Genomic DNA, 22,008 nt, shown 5'->3' with positions numbered 1-22,008 from the left:
TGTAGGTACCTCCCTGAAAAGGCTTTGAAGGGACACACAAAAGCCACAACACTCCAAGGACCCTGGGGCTCTGCTTTGCAGCTCATCGGCTTCAAAGCCAGAAACTACTAAGCACTCTAATCCATAAGGTCAAAACGCAAAAATAAAAATAAAATAAAAGCAATTTTTAATCTTATAAAAATTAAATGTTGATCTAGTGTAGAAGTCTCAAAGAACTCTACATTCCCACCGCTCCTGCTTGGCACCCAGAATTCTGTCTTCGTCAGAGGGCGTGCAGAAAGTTTTATTTTTTGTAGCTGCGCTGTTCCAAATATCCCGGGCAGGGATTCCTAATGAATGAAACTTCTGTTCTCTGAGCCTTTTGCTCCTCTCCTTTCTGAGGGAGTCAAATGACAATTCACGGAAGAGCTGCTGGCCTCTCCTCCTGCTCACAGGATCTTGAAGAAGTCCTGCAGGCCTCTGTGAGTCTGGCAAGGTGCCTGGCTGGAGAACTCTGTGGAAGGTACTTTTGTCCTTGTGATGGTTTTTGAGACTCCATCCTGGTTGGTTTTGAGCACTGTAAGAAACACTGCTGCATGGCATTTTTGCCACCGGCCTCAGTTTCCCTGGCCTTTGAGTGATTAAGTGTACTTGATGCAGAGGCTGGAGACCCTGTGGGGGTCTGGCCTATATCACTCTCTGGGAATGGCCCCCTTGGCCTGGGTGTGAACTCCATGACAATAATCCATTAGCTGAGCAGCGACCAATCAGACTCTTTCTTCCAGAATCTGAGACCCACCCAGACTGGAGTCAGTAAAGGGAGGGTGCATGGACTCGTGTGGACATGTCAAAAGGGCACCATGTGTAGGCCAAAGTTTGGAGAGTAGGTAACTTGAGAAAGCAGAGACCACAGGTTTAGGAGAATGTCATAAATAAGGGGAAGGAAGGTGAACCCTCAACACCAGTGGGTAGCCATCCATGCCCTCTGTCCCCATGAAGCCCACCTGGGCCTGCTGCAGTGACCAGGCCCAGCCCAGAGGCACCAACTAAACCTCAGCCAGCATCTGTCCAGTCCTGCTCCTCAAACTTTGCCACCTCAGCGGGAGGGGACTCAAGAGGATGAATGTGAATCCGCGGGCATTTGGCCTATCTGGAGGACATTCTTTTTAAGCGTCTTGCTTTTTTTCTTTAAAATAAATTGGGGAGCCATTTGACGTTAGAATAGATCCATGCTTAATAAAAAGTGTTCTTCTAGAAAGAATTTTTGAGCTAAAACGATGTCATGTATCCCGTGTATTCTGAACTCCTAATGTACTAGCCCCAGTTTGAGAGACAAGGAGTCTGTCCAGTGTCTGATTTTGCAGACGAGAAGCAAGAAGCCCCAAGCAGATAAGGGCCTTTCTTTTTCCACCTTGCTCTCAGTTTTCTACTCTGAAAAATAGGGTTATATGATATTTCCAGGGCTGCAATGAAGATTAAGAGACTGTGAATAAAGCACTTAGCAAAGTGCCTTAAAAACAGGCCGTGTGAGGAATAAATGGTCTCTCCCTCCTTATTCCCTTTCGCCCCCTCCTCCCCCTCTTCCGACGCCGCTCCTTCCGCCCTTGGCCTCCTCGCCCCGGGGCCCTTCTCATTCTCCCCCCGGAAGCCAGCGCCCCGCCCGCCAAGCCCAGCGCGCAGGTCCGGAGCCGGGGAGCCCCGCTGCGCGCCCAGCCGCCGCCGGCGCCCCGGACCCGGTAACCCCACCAGGCCCCGGCCCAGGCAGACCCCCGACCCTCGGGCCCAGGCCAGCCGATTCCGGGACGGGGGCTGGGGTTCCGCTGCTCGCTCGCCGCGGTGACCGCCCCACGCGTGCGGGGGCCACGGCGGCCGAGACTTCCCGCGCGCTTCGGCCCCGGGTCCCTTCCCTGGGTCCCCTCCTGGCGATCGCGGCACCCTCCCCAGGGTAATCGGTAGCGCTATGTCTGAGCTCTTGAACTTCTCGCGGTTGCGCTCGACCCTGGCTTCAACGTGGTCGTGTCGGCCTCCTTGCCCCCTTTCTGCAACCTCTAGTTCGGGCGCTCAGACTTGGAGGACCCGGGAGGGTTGCGGTTGCCGATGTTTCGTACCCTTCTGCAGGGTTTTCCCTGGAACTGAGAAGTCTGCGGTTCTCAGAGGCTGGGAGTGGAGCCTTACCCTGCAGACCTCATCAAAACCTTCTTGGCCCAGGGTCTGCCTAGCGGAGGACTGGTGCCCAGTGACCGTAGAGAGGCAGGCGCCTGCTTCGGGCCTGCAGGGACCTCCACCCAGAGGGGCGCAGTCTGCGATCAACGATCGGCGGCGGGGCTTTGGCCGTTGGGGTCCAAGTCCCCGCCCTCCCCCCACGCCAAATCTCTTCACCTCTCTGAGCCACACGGAGGAGCCCTTCCTGAAAGGTTTCCCGACCTTAGGGCCGGCTCCTCTTTCCCTTGTCATTCATCCAGGTTATCGGTCAGAGTTTTTCTGACATGTCTCCACTCTGAAATAGAGTCCAGAGGAGTCACAAGGGCAAATTATTAAATCTTGGGCTCCAGAGATCGCTCCGTCCGGTTCCCGTCGGATGCTTGGAGCGCCCATACAACGGTCCAACAAAAGTGCTTGATTTTCTTCCTCGACCTCGCCACCTTCTGTGGCGGCTACTTCTGCTTCTAGACTGCTCTATTTGGTTTACCTTACACTGAACCTAGTGATAGTTATTCTCTGTAGCTCTGCCCTATCGGCCTGAGAATGCCGCCCAATGGGGTCGTTGGACAGAACACGGGCCGTCCTTCCCCTGTGAAGCCAGCTGGGGGCTGCTTAGTGTGCTGTAATGATTAGTGCGGCCTTACACTGAATTGTGCAGAGCCCGGTGTCAGGCCCTCGCCTTTGTTCCTGGGCCGGTTTGTGCCCGTCCTCCTCAAAGTGGGGAACCCGCAAGAGAGCCCAGTGCCCAGGTGTGTTGTGGTCCCCGGCACCCAGGGACGCGCATTCTGCAGATGTTTTCTTTCACAGTCCCTTATAGCCCTGCCTGCCCCGTCCCTGCCCTCATGGCTTGGCAACTTTGGCAGGCCAGTTGTCTCCTTTCCTGTGGTCTGGTCCCCAGAAGTGGCCCGGCAGGATCTCCATCTTGTTACTTTAGGGTCTTAGGCAGTTTGCACTGCGTCTAACCCTTGCCACAGAGTTTCAGAAATTCCTCCTCTTATTGAAGGCACTGCTGGCCCCTGGCCCCCTACCCCTGTTGTGTTCTGTGAAACACTGGGCCTGCTTCCTGCTGCAGTTGGCTTTTTTTTTTTTTTTGCTGGGAAAGATTTGCCCTGAACTAACATCTGTTGCTGATCCTTCTCCTTTTTTCCCCTCCTCAAAGCACCAGTATGTAGTTGAATATTCTAGGTGTAAGTCCTTCTAGTTCTTCTGTGTGAGCCACCACCACAGCATGGCTACTGGCAGATGAGTGGTGTGTTTCCACGCCCAGGAACCAAACCCTGGCTGCTGAAGTCGTGGGAGTGCTGAACTCTAACCATTAGGCCCTCAGGGCTGGCTCTGCAGTTGGCTTTTGAAGTTACCCTGATTTAATTTCTTTGACAGACACCCCTATTCAGGCTGACCATATGTCCCAGGGTTGCCTGAGACAGGTCTGGCTTTACACATTGTCCCAGCATAATTATTAGTAGTATCCACTTTTGCTTTCAAAAGATTCATGACTTGGACAATCAAACTTGTCTCTGGTGTCAGCTTAGAAAAAAGAAGCAATTGTAAAACAAAAGGAGACTGTTTATTTAGGGTCTTAGAATTGCAGTTCTGGGAACACGGGTTCCAGCAGCAGCCAAAAAAGTGTCTCCTTGAGGAGTAAAAGTAAGTTTTTATTAGCAAAAAAAGAGAGCCCAGAACAGTTACCTCAGTTTTTTGTTGGGGAGGGAAAATTTGTTACAGTTTCTTGGCTTACTCAAGGACGTCTTGTTGCTGTCAGAAAAAGTATATTTTCGCACAGTCCTTCAGAAAGGCCTTTCTCAGCAATAACTCCCTTTTGGCAAGTCAGCAAGTTCAGCACAATTTCGTATTTTTAACAAGACGGAGTCCAGAGTACCAAATGGAGTCACTGTTGTCTCCTTGTTCCACACTGTCTCTAAGTTGGGTGCTCTTGTATTTGTAGGCGTGGGAGTGGCACACGGCAGCCCACGTAGCACTCGCAATGGGTTCAGAGGTGTTAGAGCCACAGCTTAGGAAACCAGAATTCCTCCAGGTCAAGGCTAGCTCATACGCTTTCTTATAGGGGAAAGCTTCCCCAAGAGGGCAGGGGTTCCCCTCTGGCCCTGACACAGAAACAAGTCCAAGCTGGTTCTGAGAGCTACGTCTAGTCAAATTCGTCCCAAGAGGTGCTTTAAAGTCGGAGCTCCCAGAATTCATAGCCATGATCCAGAGAAAGGTGTTCAGAGCTCAAGTCCAGCTCCTTGACATGGCACCTGGCTCCTAGGAACCTAATTGTTGTGGAACTGTGACCAAAGTTAGATTTAGGGTGCCCTGGACACCTCCCCCACCCCAGTCAGAGAGCTCTGTGTCCACACAGGGCCAATTAGCCGTGGCTGGACAGTATTAAGGGTAATAGGTGTCAGCACTTGTAACTATTCTTCTAGGATTAGGCTGAAGGGAGGGCACTGGTTTTCAACTAGGATGACCAACTGTCCTAGTTTGCCTGGGACTGAGGAGTTACCTGGGACATGAGTCTTTCAGTTTTAAAACTAAGAAAGTCCCAGGCAAACTGGGATGAGTTGACCCCCCCATTCTTAACCCTGGCTGCACATTAGACTCGCGTGAGGAGCCTCTTGTTTAGAGATTCTAATTTAATTGACCCACGTAGGGTCCCAGGTAGGAGTATTTTTTTAAAGCTCCCAAGTTGATTCCAACAAACGATCAGAATTGGGAACCATGAGATTATAGACAATGTTGCTAAACACTGAAGGTGGTTATTTTTTGAGCAGAAGTGGACTCAAACATGTCCCAAAAGGGTGTATGACCAAGTATAGCAGTCATCTGCTTATCAAGAGGGATATCAAAATGGTGGTTGCCTGTTATTGCTATTTTCCCACCCAAGGCCTTCTTTCTCACCAGTGAGGACCAAGCTTTCTCCTTTCCTGGCTTGCTCTGGTAGACCCTGTCCCAAGGTAGTAGGTCAATGGAATTGCCTCATTTTGATTGAAGGGGGTCACGATTTACAGAGTCCCACGTGAAACTGGCACGAGACTTGAGGCAGGGCTCCAGGCTCCCAGTCTGGGACACTCACCCCAATGAGTGATGGTTCAAGAGCTAGCTGAGGGAGCTGTGTATACATCAGCTTTGCCTACGGGATGCTGGAGCTTGAGACCAGGTGCCTCTGGGACTGTCCCCTCTGCAGGCCCCCAGGATCATGTGGTACATCAGCACTCGGGGGATGACCCCACGGGTCGACTTTGAGGGGGCCCTCTTCTCTGGCTATGCACCCGACGGGGGCCTCTTCATGCCTGAGGAGCTCCCACAGCTGTGCAGAGAGACCCTGCGTCAGTGGAGTGTGCTCTCCTACCCTAGCCTGGTGAAGGAGCTGTGCGCCCTCTTCATTGGCCCTGAGCTCATTCCAAGAGATGACTTAAATGGTGAGCACCCTCCCCCTCCCACCCCTGCCAGCCTAGCCCCTCCCCTCCCCCTCCCCCTCCCACCCCTGCCAGCCTAGCCCGCCACGGAGTTGCAAATTCATTACCCAATCCCTAGGAGATCTTTAGTCACATTTCCCAAACTTTGGGTTTTTTTCCCAGGCTCTGGAATTCCAGAATCAGAAATATCCCCAAAGAGTTCATCTATTCCAGCTCCCACCTCCAGCGAAATGAATACCGAAATGATCTGCAGAAAGTTTTTTTCCTTTAGTTTATTTTTAATACACCTTTTCAAGCCTCCAGCTTGAATGTTGGGATTTTTCTTCCTGCATATTAAGCTCCCAGACCATCAGTTTGCTGTTTTATTTCCTCGAATGGTGATTCCAGCAGGAACTTTGAGAGTGTCCTGGACTAGCTTGTTTCACACTGTAATGTGCCTGTAGATTGGGGGGATCTCGTTAAAATGCAAATTCTGATTCAATAGGTCTGGAGTGGGCCTGAGAATTCTGCATTCCTATCAAGTGTCCAGATGATGCTAGTCCTGGTGGTCCCTGGGCCAAATATATGATATAATCCATAATGTAATGGTGAGAGTTTGGGGCTGGGAAGGAGAAGACGACCACTCAAAATGTGGTCCAATGACCAGCACTGATGGCATTACCTAGGTGCTTATTAGAATTCTCAGACTCCTTCAGACCTACTGAACCAGAATCTGCATTTTAAGGTCCCAGGTGACTGGTTTGCCAATTAAAGTTTGCAAAGCGCTGCTCTAGACTGTCCTGTCGTGGGTAGGATTGTGTGTAAACCATCCCAAGGTTCTGGGAGCACAGATGTGAGACTGAGTAATGCAAAAACAAACAAACCAAAAACAGCATCGTATCTTTAGGAAGGAAAATTAGAAGAGATGAGACATTGATTTGTTTGTCACATGACTTTAACTGAACCTCCATTGGAATTCATGCTCACAAGAAATCTAATGATGAAGAAGTTTATAAAGTGAAAAATGAAAGTCTTACAGTACCAGTTCTGCTCTCTGGGGGAATCACTGTGAGGACTCTGAATAGTTTGGTCTTTCCATGAGTTTTCATGTCTTTCCAGAGTTTTTTCTAGGAATATACAATTACATTCATACACAGTATCATTTAGGATAAAAATTTTTGGCCTTTTATCTGGTAGCTGGAGATAGAGAGGTCAAATTCAAAAGTGTAACGAGACTGAGAGAGAACTTTAGGGAAATATAATGCCTTTTACCTGCTGTCCAACCCCTCCCCTCGCAGATCTGATTGACCGAGCCTTCAGCAGATTCCGCCACAGGGAGGTGGTCCATCTGTCCAGGTTGAAGAACGGGCTGAACGTGTTGGAGCTGTGGCATGGGGTCACGTATGCGTTTAAGGACCTGTCCCTGAGCTGCACAGCACAGTTCCTGCAGTACTTCCTGGAGAAGAGGAAGAAGCATGTCACCGTGGTTGTGGGTGTGTGTTGTGGGCGTGAGCGCTGGAGCCCCTAGTGTCCTGGTAACTACCTACAGGATGCTGTCTGTCAGGGATTGTGTTACCGGTTCTTCTAGAAATGGATTCTTAACCTTTTCTTGTGCCATGAACCCCTTTGACAGTCTGGTGGAAGCCATGGAACCTTCTCAGAATAATATTTTTAAATATATAAAATACATAGGAGTATGTGGTACCAAGTTCATAGATGCTCTGAGTTCTATCCACCGGTCTCTTGGAGGTTCATGGACCCCAGATTAAGTACTAGGTTCCTACCTTCTAAGTATCTGAAAGCAGATATTGCCTCATTTGGCAACAATGCTTGAGGGACCATTTCTTTCCTTTTCCATCTCCCTTGTTCTAAAGGGACGAGTTCTTCTTTCTTCCCATTCAGGAACATCTGGGGACACAGGGAGTGCTGCCATTGAGAGTGTTCAAGGGGCAAAGAACGTGGACATCATCGTTCTGCTGCCCAAGGGTCACTGCACGAAGATTCAGGAGCTCCAGATGACAACAGTGCTGAAGGAGAATGTCCATGTGTTTGGAGGTGAGTTCTGGCACAGCGGCTCCAGGGACAACATGGCCCTGCCTTGGGTGGGTCTGTTTTGGGAGATGGCTTGCAACAAAACAGGTCAATTGACTAGCTGACCATCCTTCCTCCTCCCCTTTCTCTCTCCCTCCCTTCCTTCATCAGTCCTGTTTTGAGGTTGGTATATGCCTTGGTTTAGCTCTGGGCAGGCTCTTGGCTACATAGTCTTGTAAACTATTGGAGATGACAGGTGCGCAAACCAATACTGACAGTACAACCTAGGAAGTGCAGGTTTAAAACTATACCCCAAAGAATGCCACCTCCATGCAGGTTCCACCTGCTGGGGCCGTGTATACAGGCAGCTATTTTGTCCCAGGGCAATGAGGTTTAGAGAGCACAAACATGCTAAATAATTATTTTAAGAGAACGTGTCGTTATTATTGACAGCTTGTGCCCTCCCTGACAACATAGTAAAGACTAAGCCATGCACTTGGTTAGCAGGTCTAAATATTTAAATTAGAAAGCTACTCAGTGGCACTCATTGCTGGTGACAGCCCTTCCTGAGCCACATCTCGAATTGTAGCCTTCCATGCTTAGGGAAAAGCAAAAAACCATCTCCTTTAATGTCAGGCCATCTCTTCCGAATGGATTTCATCATTATTGAAATCAAGAGTGGAGAAAGACAGGAGTTTGAGTGGAAGCAGACATTTTTATTTCCCCCTTTCATACTCTGTAAGACTCCAGGTAGCCCCAAGGTAGGGGTCTTGGTGAGGTTTTTGTATGCTGTAGCCCTGGGTGAGCTGTCCAGGAGGCCTGGCTTGATTTGGTCACTCATCTGGCAGGATAGCAAATGTGGGAGCAGAAGACATTTGTTCTACAACTGGCCTGGCCTCCTGGTATAATCCTATAGCAGATGTTTTTATATAACACCACTTTTGTCAGGGAGCAAAAGCACAGTGAAAACAAACCTTAGCCATGGGAGTAGCATGAATATCCTTTGTCCATTTGTTCAAGAGTGAGCAACAAGCCCCCCGTGCTCTTTTCTTTAGCGAGCACATACATATTCCAGTGAAAAAGTCATGGTTTAGCTAATGCAGGTGTCAGCAAAATCTTACACACTGGTCTTGGTAATTGCCCATGTTTGGCTGCATTTTTCTGCAGTCGTTGCAAGATTTTACGCACAAGATTCAGGCTCCTGAGGGTCTCTTTTATACCCCAAGCAGCAAAATTGCTAGTTATGGATCTAGGACCATGTTTTCCTAGAATCAAAGCAGAGAATAGTTTATTGTACCTCTGTCTTGCTGCCTACTCCCTTCTCCCTTCATACACGGATATAGTAAGGCTTTGACCTAAGGGCATGCATGGAAGCTCCATTCCTGACCGTGGGTTGGATAATGGTGCCCAGTTGCAAAATAGTGGCATAAAAGTGGGTGAGATGTGTGCAGTTTGTCAGAAATGTGTTATTGCTGGAGCTGAAGGGGTGTTTCTGTTTGCATGTGTTCTAAGCTTCAAGAAGATAAAGCAGCAGACTTTAAAGAAATTAGTTATTGTTTCTTAGCATCACTGTTCAAGTTCTTCCTTTGCTTTCTAGAATCTTCTGATTTGGTTTCAAGGAGGCTGTGTATTAGTTCAGGAGCTAACAGTGAATATGTGTTGTTCCTTAGACTGGTGAGCTCAGAGAGTAGGGATGGGCACTGTTTTATAAAGTCATTAATTTCCATGTACATTGTGTACTTGGTTCTTCTTAAGCACGGAATAATCTGCACATGTTAATTATATATTATTTGGGATGTTTTTGGGTGCAAGTAATAGAAAATCCACCTCAGACCAGCTTGTACAAGAATGTTTTCCAGCTTATACAACTGAAAGTCCAGAGGTGGGGTGAGCTCCCCATTGGTTGACTCAACAGTGTCTTCAGGGACCCATGTTCTTTGCATTCTCTGCTCCACCTTCCCCAATCCGAAGGCTCATTCCTCTTGTGGCATATGATAGTCACTGGAGGTAACCAAGTTTCTCTCTTCCTGTGATTCTCCCTTAAAAGCAGTGACTCTTTTCCTGGAACCCCAGCAAACATCCCCATGTGTGTGGATCTAGAGTCAATCCCCAGTGTTACTGCTGCCACACGGTAGTGCAAGGTGGAATGGATAACAACCTTAGTGCCTACTCTGGCACTTCCCCCAGTGAATCTTATCCCCTCTCCTCCAAGTTTGGATTCAGTGGAGAAATAGACCCAGGTTTCAGATAGATCAATAGTGGCTTGATTGCTGCTTGAGCTGGATTGGAGAATGCAATGTGGACCAGTAGCCAGTTCATCCATAAATTTACCCAACACTTCATCCAGCTCAGGGAGGAGAAGTCCTGCCCACACCCATGGAGGAGCAGAGAGCAGAACACCCACCGTTGTGGCCTAAATGAGGGAAGAAGGGCAGAGCACAGGGCAACAGTGACTCTTTCCTCCCTAACCGCTAATAGAGGATCGTGGAGTAAAGGATCAGCCTCTCACCATGTCACAATCAGATAAACCATTCCTCCTTCTTCCCATAGAGTGGAGGAGGTAGGCATGGAGTACAAAAAGGAATTCTTTTCCCAATATCCCAGAAGGTTGACACTTTATATCTTACTTTATATAATGGTAGAAACATTGGAAATATGACCATGAGAATATGAGACATGGTTTCTATCTTTGAAGAGCTTAATTGTGAGTCTAGGAAGCCAGGCCAAGTCACGTGAGAGTGAAGAAACCAAAGCTGAGCGAGGGTCCCAGCAGGATGGGCTCAGCCTGCAAGGGCCTTGTTGCAGGCGAGTGCTGACCACCTGGGGGTTCTTTGTGCTCCTGATAGCTGCCCTCTCCCCTCTCCCCTGACAGTGGAGGGAAACAGCGATGAGCTTGATGAGCCCATCAAGGCCTTGTTTGCTGACGTGGCTTTTGTCAGGAAGCACAATCTGATGAGTCTGAATTCAATCAACTGGTCTCGGGTCCTCGTGCAAATGGCCCACCACTTCTTCGCTTACTTCCGGTGTGTGCCATCCTTAGACGCACACCCCCTGCCCCCCGTGGAGGTGGTTGTGCCAACGGGGGCCGCTGGGAACCTTGCAGGTAAGGAGACCTTGGGTGGAAATGGGCTTTCCAACCTGTGGCTGCAGTCCCTCCAGCTGCCCTTTGGCTGCGACTCTGAGAAGAAAGATTGAGTCCGAATTCTGAAGGTGATGGGAAACTACACAGAAGAAGTTCCCAGGAAGCTCCCCACTGACGCCCCGTGGGGACATCCCGGCCTCTTGCTGCAGGGGGAGAACGATGGGTTAACCATGATGTGCTCCGCCCGCCTGACCTGACACTCACTCTGCAGAGTGTGGAGAGATGAGGTCAAGGTTCCGCGCTGTGCCTGGCTGGCAGTGCCCCCTTCTAGAAATACGGACTTTACTCCCATCCTTGCCAGTGCCTGCTGTGAGGACAAGTGGCTCGTCTGGCACAGTGTGTTCCCGCTCCTAGACGCACCACCCTGAGACTGTGTGAGGCGGCAAGAGCTCTGGGGTTCTGGCCCCAGTTCTGTCCTTTCCTCACTAAGTGGCTGTGGGGCGGACCCTGACACTCAACTCCTTAGCTATAAAAGGGAGATTGGACCACTTATCATCTCTCTCAGGACTGCTATGAGGCACAAATAAGATTCTTTATGTCTGTATGTGACCTTTGTAAGGGTAAAGTGCTGTATTGCCACATGGCAGTAAAATCGTTATCTGCGATAGTAATTAACATTTATCGAGCACTCATTTGTCAACCATCGGGCACTGCTCCAAGTGCTTTTCATGTCTTTAACTCATTTAGTCCTCACATGTGCCTATGAGGAGGATGGTACTATTATTTCCACTTTATAATGAGGAAACTGAGGCACAGAGAAGTTATTCGGCTTGTCTCTGGTTGCACACCGGTCAATAGCGGAGCCAGAATTACAGCTCAGGCAGGCTGCTCCAGAGCCTGCGTCCTCGCCAGCTTGCTAGGCTGCCTCCTCATGGGAATTACCGTTTCTGATGGTTCTGTCAGTGGCATTGCTTCTCCTGGGCACCAAGATGGCTTAGGTGACACCAGGAAAGCATTGTAGTGGTCAGGAGTCTTCCTGACTTCTCCCACTAAAACAGTGATAGAAAGAAAGGTGAGCTGGTAGTTAGGCAAGGATGACTCAGCCTTCTCACCACCTGTGGGATGAAGCCCACCACACTCCCCACTTGCATCACCCTCCAGTGAATGACGCCACCTGGAGCCTGTATGTGTCCCAGTGCCAACCACAGTGCCTGGCACAAAATAGACATTTGCAGAGAGTCCTCCTATCTGTCCCTGCTCCGTCAAGAACTAGCTTTTGGGGCCAGCCCCGCAGCTGCATGGTTAAGTTCATGTGCTCTGCTTTGGCGGCCTGGGGTTTGCCGGTTCGGATCCTGGGTGCAGACCTACACACTGCTCATCAAGCCATGCTGTGCTGGCATCCCACAAAGAAGAACTAGAATGACCTGCAACTAGGATATGCAATTATGTACTGTGGCTTTGGGGAGAAAAGAAAAAAGAAAAGAGGAAGATTGGCAACAGATGTTAGCTCAGGGCCAATCTTCCTTACCAAAAAAATAAATAAATAATGAAAATTAAAGAACTAGCTGTTGACCTTAATCCCATGGACCCTCCTGAGCCTCCACTCCTCCTCTGTCATATGACGATATCATGATGTTTACAAAAGGGTCAAGTAAAGTAAGAATGTGAAAGTGCTTTGCAAGATCAAGAGCAATATTAGGGTGGTCTGGTTATCCTTAACTCCCCTTGACTACTCACCAGAGAGAAACCATTCATAGAAGGTACAACCGTCCTAAACTACATTTCCTTTTTGGGCTCTCCATCTCTCAAGGGGAGGAATTTCCTGTTTGTTCCATGCAAACAGAAACTGCTGTTAGGGTGGACCAATGGTGCCGCCCTGTCCTCCCTTGGTGCCTCTCCTGGAGATGCAGTCTGAAGGCGCTGGTTCTAGGAGACTGAGTCAGGGGACAAGAGCATGTGCTCTGGACTTAGACAGACCGAGCGTGAATCCTTACTTTGCCACATAGCTGGACTTGGATGGGTCATTTCAGCTTCCCAGAACCTCCGTTTTCTCATCTGCAAATGGTAGCGAGCATGTGACAGTGGGTGACAGTGGGTGGCATAGAGGACAGTATTGGAGGATGGTGACATTCTCCTCCTCTTTCTTTCTTCTTTGTTTTGGTGACAGCTTTATTGGTATATGATTCACACACCATACTATTCACCTGTTTAAGTATACAATTCAATAGTTTTTAGTATATTCACAGATTTGTGCAACCATCACCAGAATAAATGTGAGAATATTTTCATCACCCTACAAGGAAATCCGGTTCTCATCACTCCCCATTTCCCGTCATCCTCCCACCAGCTCTAGACAACCACTGATCTACTACTTTGTCTCTATAAATTTGCCTATTCTGGACATTTCATATAAATGGAATCATGCAATATGTGGCCCCTGTGTCTAGCTTTTTCACATAGTATAATGTTTTCAAGGTTCATCGTGTTCTAGCATGTATCAGTATTCATTCCTGTGTATGGTTGAATAATATTCCATTGTTGGTGTATACCACCTTTGTTTATCTATTCATCAGTTAATGGACATTTGGATTGTTGCAATTTTTTAGGTATTATGAATAATGCTGCTATGAACATATGTGTGTAAGTTTTTGTGTGGACCTGTTTTCATTTTTCTTGAGTACGTATACCTAGGAATGGAATTTCTGGGTTATACGGTAACTCTATGCTTAACTTTTTGAGTAACTACCAGACTGTTTTCCAAAATGGCCACACCATTTTACATTCCCATCAGAAATGTGTGAGTGTTCCAATTTCTCCAAATCCTCACCAACACTTGTTATTATCTGGCTTTTTGATTCTAGCCATCCTAGTGGGTATGAAGTGGTGTGTCATTGTGATTTTCGTTTGTATTTTCCTGATGACTAATGCTATTGAGTATCTTTTATGAGCTCATTGGCCATTTGCATATCGTCTTTGGAGAAATGTTTAAGTCCTTTGCCCATTTTTTAATTGAGTTATTTGTATTTTTATTGTTGAGTTGTAAGAGTTCTTTATATATTCTGGATGCAGGTGCCTTATCAGCTATATGATTTACAAATTTTTTTTCCCATTCTGTGGCTTGCCTTTTCATTTTCCTTTTTTTTTTTGAAGCTTTGCTTTCTTTGGTGAGGAAGATTGGCCCTGAGCTAACATATGTTGCCAGTCTTCCTCTTTTTTTTTTTTCTCCCCAAAGTCCCGGTACATAGCTGTATATCCTAATTGTAGGTCATTCTAGTTCTTCTATGTGGGATGCTGCCACAGCATAGTTTGATGAGCAGTGTGTGGGTCCGTGCCCAGGATCCAAACTGGTGAACCCGGGGCTGCTGAAGTGGAGCGTGCAAACTTGACCACTCAGCCACGGGGCTGGTCCCCTTGCCTTTTCATTTTCTTGATAGTGTCCTTTGAAGTACAAAAGCTTCAAAAAGCACAAAAGTTTCTTAATTTTGATGAAGTCCAGTTTGTCTAGTTTTTCTTCTGTTGCTTGTGCTTTTGGTGCCATGTCTAAGAAACCATTGTTCTTCTCCTCTCTCGTCTTAAGCTGGGTGCATTGCTCAGAAGATGGGCCTGCCCATCCGCCTGGTTGTGGCAGTGAACCGCAATGACATCATCCACAGGACCGTCCAGCGAGGAGACTTCTCTCTGTCCAAGGCTGTCAAAGCAACCTTGGCATCAGCTATGGACATTCAGGTGGGACCTGTCGGGAGGTGTGCACGTCTGGCCCACGTGTTGGTTGGGTGGGGACAGACAAGGGCTGAGGTCAGTGCGACTCCTGGGACCCTGCCTTTCTGCCCAGGTGCCCTACAACATGGAGAGGATCTTCTGGCTGCTCTCTGGCTCTGACAGCCAGGTGACAAGAGCCCTCATGGAGCAGTTTGAAAGGACCCAAAGTGTGAGTCTACCCAAGGACCTGCACAGCAAGGTGAGTCACCACCCACACACCATGGAGAAAGGAAAGGCTGCAGCCACAAGATCAGACATGGGGCTTGAAAAGCTGTTCGAGAGAAGAGGACACTTGCTTTCACTTTATATGGCTTCATTTATTGAATGAAGAGAGGCAACAGAGAGTATTGGTTTAGAGTCATACAGGGCTCAACTCCAAGCCAGCTGTGTGACCTTGGATCAGTTTCTTAAACTCTGTGGCTCAATTTCCTCATCTGTAAAATGGGGATAATAAGAATGCCTACCTCACAGCATTGTTGAAGATTTAAGTCAAATAATACCCATGAAGTACTTTGTATACTACTGGAAAGATAGGGCTTGATATATTAAATATTATTTTTATTTATTGTTTTTCTTGATTTGATTTCCAGTGTTAGCAACAACTGGAAACCACCTTGCCCATCCAGAATGAGCAGAGACCATTGTCCTGTTAGCTTTTTTTAAAGGAGAAGGAGAAATTTTCTCTCTTCAGAGTGGTAGGAATCCAGATGGGAGGGATTGCTGTTAATTTTAATGCCACCTGGTGATGGTCACTTATTTTATGTGAAAAAAAAAAGATTTCGTATGTTGAAGTTGCCTTTAATTTTCTCTACCACATTCCCACCAAGTGGTCATCCAGACTGTGCGTATCTCCAGTAACCAGGACCTCACTACCTCACATCAGTTTTTAAGCATTACAGAGTTCTTCGTGTTGAGCTAGAGTCTGCTCCGTCTAGCTTGTGCACTGGCGAGCAGTCTGATTCCCGTATTTGAAGAGGATTTTCGCGTCCTCACTAAGCCTTCCTGGTTCTTTCAGTGATCCCTTACATGACATAGTTTTGAATGGTCAATGTCCATCTTAATGGGTTGTTCCCAGAACTGGCTACAGTTCTCTGGGCTTAGCTGCGCATGCAGATTGGAGTGGAATTTCTGTCTTCTGGAGTCCATGCTTCTTTTGATGCAACCTGTCTTAGTCAGTTTGGACTGCTATATCAAAGTACCATGGACTGGGTGGCTTATAAACAACACAAATTTATTTCTCACGGTTCTGGAGGCTGGCTGTCTGAGATCAGGGTGCTGGCGTGGCTGGGATAGGGGAGGGCCCTTTTTCAGGTTGCAGATGGCCACCTTCTCGTGTGCTCACAAGGTGGAAAGAGATTTAGCCAGCTCTCTGGCCTCTTCTTATAAAGACACTAATCCCATTCGTGAGGGCTCCACCCTCATGACCTAATTACCTCCCAAAGGCCCCACCTCCAAATACCATCACCTTGGGATTAGGATTTCAACATGTGATTTTGGAGGGGGACACAAACTTTCAGACCATAACACAGCCAAAGATCAACTTATTTGGTTAATGGTTTCTTTTGACATCCACATTCCTTCTCCTCATGTAAATGAGGTGCTCCATGAAGACAGATACCATATCCCCCTGGCCAGGAACTGTGCTAGGTGCTGGAGATCCAAAGATAAATAAAATAGATTCATTGTCCTCTGTGAACCCTAATGGGACAGGTAACTATATAAACAATGTATAACTGAGTCCCTGAAGGGTGTTTGGGTCATCCAAAGCACACAGTATTTTCACAGAATGATCAAATTAACCATCCACAGTGTATTTTCACAGAATGATCAAATCCGCCATCCGCACCCAGGGGGCGCTGAGAAGGGTGTCTTCCTCTGTCTGAGGGTAGTGGGGAGTTTTCCTGGAGGAGGAGCTACACGAGCTGGGTGGGACCCGACAGGAGGTGTTCCCACAGGCAGGGGGAGCACCAACAACAAAGCTCCAGGATTGTTTGAATGCCCTTAACCTTCTGTGTTCCCTCAAGTTGTCGAACAGGACTATGCACTAATTTGCTCATTCATTAGCTAAATCTAACTAAATTTATTGACCTGAAACTCAAACCTGTCCTTGCTCCAAGTTGAGTAAATCAGCTTAAACCTGGGAAACTTCAGATTTTTCTCTGAGCTGAATCTGAGCTATTGATCTAAACATTTCATTTGAGTCTCTGGTGTTTATGTGGCTATGTTATGTGGTGGGTTTTTTTTATCACCTTTTCCCCACTTTCCCCCCCACTCCAATTCCCATGCTTCTGACCCTGGGACCTGTCAGCTTTCAGAGGTGGTGACGTCTGAGTCGGTGTCGAATGAGACCATCACCCAGACCATGGGCCGCTGCTGGGAAGAGAACCAGTACTTGCTGTGCCCTCACTCGGCCGTGGCCGTGAGCTACCATTACCAGCAGACAGACAGGCAGCAGCCCAGGTATGGGCCGGGGGCGCCTGGGTCACTGGGGGACCCTCTGACTTTCAGGGACCTTCCTCCTCTCCAAGCAGAGGAGATGCAAATGTCTTTACTAAGCATGGTGGGTGTTGTGGCACTGTGCCCCAAGAACTGTGGTCCAAAAAGAGGGGGTGTGATAGATGTCCCAGGGAACCACTGCCAGAGGTGGTGGTAGAGATGGGCCTCCAACGGGGGGAGCAATTTGCCCAGCAGAGTCATTGTAGAGGTGAGTTCAAGGCACCGAACATCTGTCTCTCTCCTCCGTGCCCCACCCTTTCCCCACCTTCCCCGTCCCCTCCCCTCCCTCCTCCCCTTCTCCTTTCTGTACCTGTCCCTCTATTGTCTCCCGCCCTCTTGTTCCCACCTGCTCCACCCCCCACAGCCCTCCCCGGTGTTGTCTGGTCCCCGCCTCTGCAGCCAAGTTCCCCGAAGCTGTCCTGGCTGCCGGGCTGACCCCAGAGACTCCCTTGGAGATCCTAGCCCTGGAGCACAAGGAGACACGTTGCACCCCAATGCGGAGGGGTGACGACTGGACACTGATGCTTCGGGACACAATTGAGGACCTCAGCCGGCAGTGGAGGGATCACTGCCTGAATGCCTGGGAATAGCCAGGCTGGAGTTGGCTTCCTTTGGGCTTCTGAGGCCAGGGAGGTGTGCCCTCTGAGCTGCTCTGTATACCTTCTCCCCGTTGAGAGTCTTGAGTTAAGAGGGTAGGAGCTTCTCAGGGGGTCTGAGCCAGCTGGTTTCACTCTGCCCCGTGACTGCTCTGTACTCTCGCGGTGGTGGTGTCCTCTGGTCGCTGGGGATGCCGGGTGGGGGGTGTGGATGATTGCTGGAGTGCGCCCCCACTGCCAGCTGGTGCAGGAGCATCACTGCTGCGTGTTAATGTTTCAGGGCCTGCAGATGAAGACCCTTGGGCACAGAGTCGACCTCGCCTCCAGGGTTTAGGACCCCAGACCCTAAACCTGTGCAGGTGGGGGCTGCTCACTCCATTAACACAGGCCTGGGGCTCATGGTCTCCGAGCCTTAGTTTATCCCCAAGCCAGATCCAGAGGTCTTGGCCTGCCTTGTCAGAACTTCCACCCTGTTAGAATATTGGGAATCCCTGGAATAAAAGTGCATGTTCAGTGTGATGGTGACTCTGCGTGGCCTGTAGGCAGAGAATGGTGGCTGCCCAGTGGTGATGGTGGTGTTGTGGTATGTGGTCCATCCACCAGCTGCTCCAGACTGGCCCAGTGTTGAGGGGGGCAGCAGACAGAGCAGGCAGTGGGGCAGGTGGCAGGGGTGGTGGTGGCGCACAGCATCGAGGGGTGGTAGGATCACCAGATCCAGCCCGTGTGGAAAGCACACACCTTAAAGTATACACTTGAGTCGAGTTACCCTGTTGCTCACATATTGGGTTCACCTGCTTTATTAAACCAGGGCATATGTCATGCCAGCAAAAAGCAATGATCCCTCATCGACCACTAAATAAAGTCCAAGTGCCTCCATAATCACACTGCCCCAGAGAAATCAAATTGTTCTTTCCTCTGAAAGCATGACTCATGCTGTTCTCTCCCCATGCCTTCAACCTTGCACTTGCCTCATGGAGAGCGTCCTTAGCTTTCTTAAAGTGTGCATTTCCTTCTACCCGGGTTTTTTTTTTTTTTTTTTTGGAGAAAGAGTGGCCCTGAGCTAGCATTTGTTGCCAATCTTCCTTTTTTTGCTTGAGGAAGGTTGTCGCTGAGCTAACATCTGTACCAATCTTCCTCTGTTTTGTATGTGGGATGCCGCCACAGCATGGCTTGATGAGTGGTGTGTCGGTTTGCACCCAGGATTCAAACCAGTGAACTCTGGCCTCCAAAGCGGAGCACGCAAACTTAACCACTACTCTACAGGGCGGCCCTTCCTTCTATCCTGTTTTTTGTTTAGCCACATTAGACATTATCTCCCCATCTCAAAGCTTCTTGACGATAAGAACCATTGTTTCACACAATGGGCTGAAACGTTTTGGATTTGCCCCTATTGATTAAAAATTTTTTAGTATGTTTTCCCAACATATGTATACTAAATTATGCATAAACTACACAGACCATAGGCTAAAATAGGAATGAAGGAATAATAATAAAACCTCTTTTCTCTACATACTCCAGTGGCTTGTCTTGTGGCCCATCTTTGGCAGTCCTGGCTGAGCACAGTGCCTGGTGTGTCCTGTAACCAGCCGGGAACCAGGGGTACAGCTCTGCTGTGATTATGTGTCTGCCCACACTGTGCAGTGCTTCTCAAAGAGTAGCTCTTGGGTTTCATCACAATGCACACTCCAGGCCCCTACCCCAGACCTTCAGAGGCCGCTCTCTGGGCGTGGGGTGGGCATCTGTATTTCTTGCAAATTCCCCAAGCAAGTCTTCTGCACACTCTAAGTTGGAAAACCCTGGCCAGAGACTTTAAGTTTGCAAATAATTTTCTGGCACAGTGAGTGTGATTTATTTTCACAGGGGCATGCTGTATTCCTCCTACTGATTTCATGACCCAGTCCTGCGCTGTCCAATTCAGGAGCCACTAGCCATATGGGACTGTGGAGCACTTGAAATGTGAATAGTGTGACTAAGGAACCGAATTTTTGATTTAATTTAGTTTTAATTAATTTACATTTAAATTTCAAAACTATTATTGATTCAGTTAATGGAAAACTTTTAAAGTTGGAGAAATGCAGGTATGTGAATCTGCTTTTTCAGCTGTAAATTTTATGAAGTACAGATCAGTATTTCTGATGAAAATTTAGTGTTCTAACTGAGATATGCCACAACTGTAAAATACATATCGGATTTCAAAGACTTGGAATGAAAAAGACATAAAATATCTCATTAACAATTTTATGTTGATTACATGTTGAAAGGATAGTATTTTGATGTATTGGGTTAAATAAAATATATTTTCAAAATTAATTCCATCTGTTTCCTTTTCCTTTACAAGGACATTTACAGTTATATATGTGGCTCGCCTTGTGTTTCTCTGGACAGCAGCAATCTAGAGCTTAACCTTGGCTTTGTGGACACATGAACACACCGCACATAGCTGTGGTTTACTTGTATTACTGGGTTCAAATCCTGTGTGGATTGAGGGGGGCTTTAGACAAACATACTCACTCATGCCCTGGACACTGCGGGCCACTCTGGAAGGCAGGTGGGGCAGGCACAGCGTGGAGAGAGTTTGGGGCCACTAGAGGACGCTGCTGCTACCACTCTGAAGGCTGCCCGTGAAAGGGCCTGGTGGGCATCTGGCCTCTGGAGCCCCCTTCCCCTGCCCTGAGGTCTAAAGGAGCTGGTCGCCTGGGTTGATCTCAGCTTGCCATCCCCACGTCAGAACATGCCAGCCTCACATCTCCATGGTGGTCAGGGACTGAAGGGAGAGCCTGGAGGGCATCCTCTTACCGGAAAATTTGACATTGCAGCATGTCATGCAGTACAAAGAGAGGAGGGCAAGGATGCTGGACATGCAGGAGGAGAGAAAGAGCACCTCTAAGAGAATGACTATGACCCTTAGAGACCACAGCTCTTGACATCTTCTGAGACCCTTTCATATCCACAGTAGCATACAGGATGGAGCCCCCAGGGACCGTCTATCCATTTGGCACAATGGCTCGATGCTTCGGCTTCACAATACATTTAGAGGCCCATGAAAAGATTTTAATTTCTTTTAAAAGAAATTGAAAGAAATGAATATATTCTTCTTTATACCAACACGGTAGTACAGTAGAATTTTAAATATTTTTTTGTGGAGGAAGAGGCCATGAAAACCAAAATGTCCAGGGCTAACAAAAATCCTAATGTGGCCCTGAGTGCACCTACTGTGTGCCAGGTCATACTTTACAAAAATTAATGAATTTAGTCCCGACAGCAACCTGTGAGGTAGGCATTACTGTTGTCTGCGTGTTAGAGATGAGGAAACTGAGGCCCCGAGAGCTGAGGGAACTTGTCAGGGAGCAGAGAGGCTGTGGCTCGCACCCAGGTATGTGGCTACAAGTTCAGTGTGCAGTTTTCATCCCACCATGTCATACGAAGCCGGTCACCTTCTGCTGTGTCTGTCACTCTCCATCCTTTCCCAGGCCCTGTTCCTGCTTCTGGGTCCCCCTTCCTCTCCCTTCCATGGATGGTAATTAGGAGGCAGGGCTGTGCTTCTCCGGGAGGCCCACCAGGGGCTGCTGCAGCCCTGCTTTCCAGCTCTCTGTCCCGGCACTGCCCGGCATTCAGGGCCTGTGGCGGGCAGGGGGAGCCCCGGGTTCCTTGTCCTTTGCTGCCATAGTTCTAAGGGCCTCAGGGCAGTGTCGGGGTCACCGAGGTCACAAAAACCCCCACCCTCTGGATGGTTCAGAGACCTATCCAGCTCCGAGAGGCCACCACACCTGTGAGAGGGGGGCCCGGAATAAAGCCACTGGACACAGCACAGATGGACGTGAAACATGAACTACAGGATATCCTGGCCACGGGGAATCTTGGGCTGGGTGGAGGAGGACAGGAGTGAGATGAAGTCTGAAGCAGCCCCCACCCCTGTGAACATACGCACAGGCACACACCCAACACAGCCGGACACACATGCATGCACACACCTACACACACATCCCGCTTAATGGAAAAAGCAAGCATCCTGGTACCAAATGAAGTCAGAATCAGGCTGAAGTCGTCCTTTCTGAGTCATCTACTCGTTGGTGTGATCACAAACAAGCCATTTCATCTCTTTGAGCCTCAGTTTCCACATATGCTAATTACGATACTTACTCACTGGTTTGTTTTGAGGATTACATGAGATAAGGTATTTCCAAGTGCTAGGTAAATGTTCAAATGCCGTACAAATGGTTCTTATTATTAACACAATTATAGTCTGCACCGAACAATTTAGTACTTTTAAGCTATCTTGTATTTTTTACTAATTGCTTCCGGAATTAGTCTTATCTTGCCTGCGAGATTGCCTCTTCCTTGAGAACAAAGCTCTCCTATGGCCTCGCAGCGCTGGCACAGCTCTGGTGCAGCATTGGAGCTGCCCCGGCCCAGCCAACGTGCCCAGCAACAGGCTCTGCGAGGGTCACTGGGGGCGGAAGGTCATGGG

At 48.5% G+C, this 22,008-nt stretch overlaps 1 protein-coding gene across 3 annotated transcripts; it reads left to right on the top strand.

The window, feature by feature from the left end:
- Positions 1–1,646: 1,646 nt before the first annotated feature.
- On the top strand, positions 1,647–18,574 carry THNSL2 (threonine synthase like 2). 3 transcript variants are annotated; one of them, XM_046662544.1, is made up of 9 exons: positions 1,647–1,715; positions 5,366–5,600; positions 6,875–7,069; positions 7,479–7,631; positions 10,480–10,710; positions 14,267–14,415; positions 14,522–14,647; positions 16,757–16,908; positions 17,309–18,574. In XM_046662544.1, the coding sequence occupies exons 2-9, from the start codon at positions 5,378–5,380 to the stop codon at positions 17,532–17,534; spliced, it is 1,455 nt and encodes a 484-aa protein (XP_046518500.1). In that variant the 5' UTR covers positions 1,647–1,715; positions 5,366–5,377; the 3' UTR covers positions 17,535–18,574. The 3 variants fall into 3 exon arrangements, with proteins under 3 accessions (XP_046518500.1, XP_046518499.1, XP_046518501.1); XM_046662543.1 differs by having other exon boundaries at positions 1,675–1,924; XM_046662545.1 differs by lacking the exon at positions 10,480–10,710 and having other exon boundaries at positions 1,675–1,924.
- Positions 18,575–22,008: the final 3,434 nt, after the last annotated feature.

Source organism: Equus quagga, chromosome 5, assembly GCF_021613505.1.
Source record: "Equus quagga isolate Etosha38 chromosome 5, UCLA_HA_Equagga_1.0, whole genome shotgun sequence".
Lineage (NCBI taxonomy): Eukaryota > Metazoa > Chordata > Mammalia > Perissodactyla > Equidae > Equus > Equus quagga.
Note: the sequence above shows the minus strand (reverse complement) of the source record. Positions and strands in the feature narration are given on the sequence as shown.

Excerpts from the sequence above, each read along its gene's own strand:
- THNSL2 (XM_046662544.1), top strand. The coding sequence starts at position 5,378 with ATGTGGTACATCAGCACTCGGGGGATGACCCCACGGGTCGACTTTGAG. Across the intron at positions 10,711-14,266 it reads GGCCGCTGGGAACCTTGCAG|CTGGGTGCATTGCTCAGAAG; the intron begins GTAAGGAGACCT and ends TCTCGTCTTAAG. Across the intron at positions 14,416-14,521 it reads CATCAGCTATGGACATTCAG|GTGCCCTACAACATGGAGAG; the intron begins GTGGGACCTGTC and ends CTTTCTGCCCAG.